This window comes from Limulus polyphemus, unplaced genomic scaffold (assembly GCF_000517525.1).
Source record: "Limulus polyphemus unplaced genomic scaffold, Limulus_polyphemus-2.1.2 Scaffold2091, whole genome shotgun sequence".
Lineage (NCBI taxonomy): Eukaryota > Metazoa > Arthropoda > Merostomata > Xiphosura > Limulidae > Limulus > Limulus polyphemus.
Genome location: NW_013667701.1, coordinates 106615 through 111426, shown reverse-complemented (window position 1 = coordinate 111426; position 4812 = coordinate 106615). Strand labels below are relative to the sequence as shown.

At 29.6% G+C, this 4812-nt stretch overlaps 1 protein-coding gene across 2 annotated transcripts in view; it reads right to left on the bottom strand.

Moving 5' to 3' along the window:
* LOC106465911 (E3 ubiquitin-protein ligase Nedd-4-like) overlaps positions 1–4812 on the bottom strand; it is a 50701-nt gene that overhangs the window by 43220 nt on the left and 2669 nt on the right. For both annotated transcript variants that reach the window (XM_022393849.1, XM_022393850.1), the window contains one exon: positions 1353–1432. In XM_022393849.1, the coding sequence (XP_022249557.1) occupies positions 1353–1432 (80 nt within the window). Of the gene's footprint in view, positions 1–1352; positions 1433–4812 lie in introns of those variants that run through there.

Genomic DNA, 4812 nt, shown 5'->3' with positions numbered 1-4812 from the left:
ATATATATATATATATATATATATAGGAAATTCAAATACTGAAAGAAAAAACAACGTGAGAAAAGTCTGACTCTTGAATTAGAAATTTCTTTTTGACTTTTTATTTTTGTTCTTGATATTGTTCTTTGGGGTTATTCCTTGTGTTCTCTCTGTTTTGACATTGTTCATTCTACTACACTTGTCTTCACAACTAATTTAAGTAGTTTTTCTTTTTTTTATTCATTGAAAGATGTTATTTTTTCTATAAGAAGTGTGAATGAATTGATTTCAAATATATGTGATAACATTAAACAAGTCTAGTGAAGATCTCAAAAACTAACAAACTTACTGAAAAATATTTTATCGGTAATCGTACTAATACATGTCATCTTCAAATCCAATAATTTTCATACAACTCCTTCTCCAAAAACAAACAAATCTGTAACTAGTTCTGAAAACTTTTCAATATTGTATTTCAAATACAGTTTTTTTAAAAGATCCCAAATCTAGAGTACCTTCGAAGTTGACTATTCTTCTTCAGAAATAAAAAGGGTATAAAGTGTGGAGTAGTAAATATGAAAAAGATATACTGTATTTGACGGCATATAGGACGCACTTATTTCCCAAAATTTTGGTTCAAAAAAATCGCCCTGCATCTAATATGCGAAGTTGAGACCTTCCGCAGGCTAATCTTCTTCCTAACGCTCACTATCCTAGCATACGATCAGTACAGCATTCCAACTACGAAATAAGAAATAGGAAATTTGCATAGGCCAGACGCAGTCGAATTTTCAGCATCCTGTTAAAGGATGGAGGGTAATGTGTTATTTGAAGTCAGTGATTCCAGCAGTAGTGACAAAGATGAAGATTTTTCTGGTTATGAAGATGATTAAAGTGTATCCCCATTTTCTTACTGTGTTTTAGTTTATGTTCAAGAGTTTTCTGCTTGTGTAATGTGCTGTTAGATTACTTTCACCAATATATGCTTAAATACACTAAAAACTTTTTTTCCTGAATGTGACCTGCTGAAAGGGGGGGTGCGTCTTATATACCCATGCGTCCATCAAATACGGTACATATCATGTGAGGAGGAAGAGTTTGTCGAAGTAGCTGTGGAAGCTGACCTATCCTGATTGGAGAAGTGTGTGTCATTAGACAGCAGAAATGTTGTGTGCACGTTACTTCAAGGTAAAAAAACTAATGAATATAATGAATTACATACTTGTATATAGTAATAACAATAACTTTATGTTAATTCTTTCATTTGGACTTATTTTAAAAACTTATCCATTAATATTCTAGTATTTTTTTTGCATGACAAAAATGAAATAGTACTAGACTTGAAGAGAATCTTATATTGCTTTTTTTTTCACCTTGCCCCAAAGATATCCTTTTTAGCCAAATCATGCCCAGCTACAACCCGAAGACGAAGTAGTCTCGGTGGCTCAGTATCCTAAAGCAAAAAAATATATATATAACAAAGTAAGTCTTCATCATAAAATGCACAGAAAAAGTAAAATTATACATTTTGAAATAAGCAATGCAATTCAGTGTTCATAAACCATGTAACCTACATTAAGTTTAGAGCATTTACAGCATCATTCATGAGGCACAATGTCAAGCTCTGTCAGTATAATGCTTGAAGACGACTTGAATGGGTAATGGAGAAAAACTTTAATATAAGTTTAACATAACATACAACGTTACCTGATGATGATAAAACCTTGTCGAAACGTTGTACATTTGGTGTTATGTTAAACTTATATTAAAGTTTTTCTTCATTACCCATTCAAGCCGTCTCCAAGCATTATTAGTCTCAAAGTGGGTTCCTCGTCATCGAATTTGAAATCTGCCAGTATGCATGCTCAACAAACCTTCACAAGGGGCTCCAGAACTGGCAATTACTTTTACCACTATCAGAGGAAGAAAAACTAAAACTGGGTTAAGTGTTCTGTTATATTAATATCAGTGGCTGGATTTCACTATGTAAATGGTATAACTATTATCACTGTGCATACACACACACACACTTGTATACTAATCCAAAGTTTTATATACTTTGTGAATACAAAACCATAGATATTAACTTTCACCACTTCCTGAATAAAACTCAGTGTGATCCCCTTATTATGCAGCAAAGATATCACAAATAAACAAATCATAAAATTTATATCTGCAAATATACACATGAGTACAATCATGAGAAATGAGGGCACAAGTGTATAATGGAGAATTATCATGAGAAATAGCTGCTTATATATTATTAACACATTTGCATCCTATAACCTATTATGGCAGATTCATACAAATATATGCACAAAGATGTATAGAGTAAAATTAAAAGTATTATCTTGGGATAAGTATGAATAGTTGTACATAAATTTACATCTTAATTTTTTTCTGAATTGATGATGGAAAACTCAAAAGATGAGTTACAAAAATACATATATAAATCTTCATGTAAAAATAGTCACACCAGAGATGGTCTGCATTGTCTACATTGAATTTCTCAAACATCCTCTTTGCTTATTTAAGTATGGTAAACATAAATTAGCTAAATGTAAGTTACCATTACTATCCAGCTATCATTATTCTCCTTACCGGTGCAAAGTGATTTTTGTGCTATAACTAAAAAAACTACTGTTCATCCCAGAAATCTCAAATATTATTTGTGTAATCTCTAAAACCTCCTAAATACATTTCAAATGTCTGTTTTCAGTGAAACTTTATCTTTTTTTCTGTTATTTTCTCTACCCTAACTCTATGGGGTCTGTCAATTTGACCAACCTCATAATAACCATAAAATATTAGGAAATAATTATAAATTACACATTTTTCATTCTAGAATGACAACAAATTATAACAGGAAAACATAAATGTTTAGTCTAAATAGCTTAAATCTCATAACATTATACATTTTTTGTATATAATTATTATTTTTATGATATTGACCTTCCAGCCATGGCTGGCTAACAATACAGAAGTTACAATGATGTGGTGCATAATATAAAACTGACCTTTCGTCTTTACAAATTGACCTGTCTTGGCTGTGTTTTAGTCGACTAGTATTTTGTAAAATACAGACACATTTCAATTATTATACTTTATATGTGTATATAGATTATTGTTATTTTAAATAAATTCTTAAACTTATTTTTCTTAAAACATAGAACAGTAAATAAAGAAGTAAAGCAAAATATTATTCCTTCTAGTTACGACATTTATACTAGTTTGTTGCTTGACGTAGGTTGCTAAGCCTTATTGAAGTTTCTCACGTGGAGATTGTGAAAAGAAATTTTTTTTTAGGTTTTATATATATATTTTAAATAAAAAAAAAAAATACACAAATTACAATATCAATACCATATAATTCCAATATAATTTATCAAGCATCTTAACTAAGCTGTAAATATGAAATTTTAAGCTCACTAAAGATTTACCTTATCGTTTGAAATCTTGTGTGAAAAAAAACGGGATTAACATAATAACACATCAAAATGGCTGAGAAAACCACTAAGGAGGCATACTGAGCTTTCAATTGGTTATTCGGTCGTATATAGAAGTATGTGTATATAAGGGAGTGTTTACAAAAATGAATAGAGGAGGTCGGGGGGGGGGGGGCAGGTTACTATGCTTGATTCAGTACATGAGCGATATCTTAGTATATAGAAAAGATAAGAAGTTCTTATTTTATATTCTAGCTTGTCAATATCTGTAATTTGAGTTCCTAATTTGTATAAAACTATAGACTTAGTATTTTGACATCACAAATATCTAATTTTCAACCAGTGCTGCATTCAACATACCACTTGACACACAAAAATCAATGTTTAGCTGTTTTTTTTAATATTTACTTTTAAATTAAGAAATCAAATAATGTATAATACTGAAATTTGAATTATAATCTACAATTGATACCAAATTTATTGAATAAATTCATAAAATAGTAGTTCAATAAAATTTTGAATGCAAGTCAACAAACACAATGACATGGCCTTTGACACACAACCCATCGCAATAGAGTTAATATATGAGCCGACTGCAAGACAAGTGTCCTCATTAACGTAAAAAACAATAAATTTATATGAGGATCTTTGAACAGTTAAAACATTTTTGGTGAAATCATAAAATTAAATGTTTCCGAGTTAAACCTCAGGCATTGGCTTTGTACATTCTGCCTGCACAATATTCAATTTCTCAGGTTAGTCAAATTCAAAGTTATATTATTTCATTCTACCAAAATATAATGAAATAGTCTTAATAATTTTGTTTCCAGACATGGATATTACTCATTCTTCAAATAATGTAAAACTGAACTCAACTTTGCTGTTGGCTCTCTGTGGTGTAATATCCAAGATACATCAAACTAATGCAAATTTAAAGTATCTAAAATCTTTGTCCTTGAAATACGAGTCACAGGGATATTTATACCATGTGTTCAAATAGTTAAACAGTCAAGTACTATTACAAATCTACTTTAATCTGCACAGTTAATTAATTAAAAGCTCAGCTACAATAGCAGTTATCATAGTCATTCAAAAGGCACAATGGAATAGAAATTTATATAAAATTAATAACTTAGGTTTTGGTAATAATTATGCAGTATTTATTTTGCGTATTTCTCTGAGAATATTTTCAGACAGTTTTTTTTTTTTCCAAATACTGGAAAGTATTATTTAAGGAATTAAGTAGCTAATAAATGCCATCTGAGCTTAACAATTCAAAATAAAGGTCTATATATATATATTATATATATTATATATATATATATACTTACTAGTTTGTATATATTTTTTTCTCTATGTCTTGAGTGTAATATATATAATTACTTTT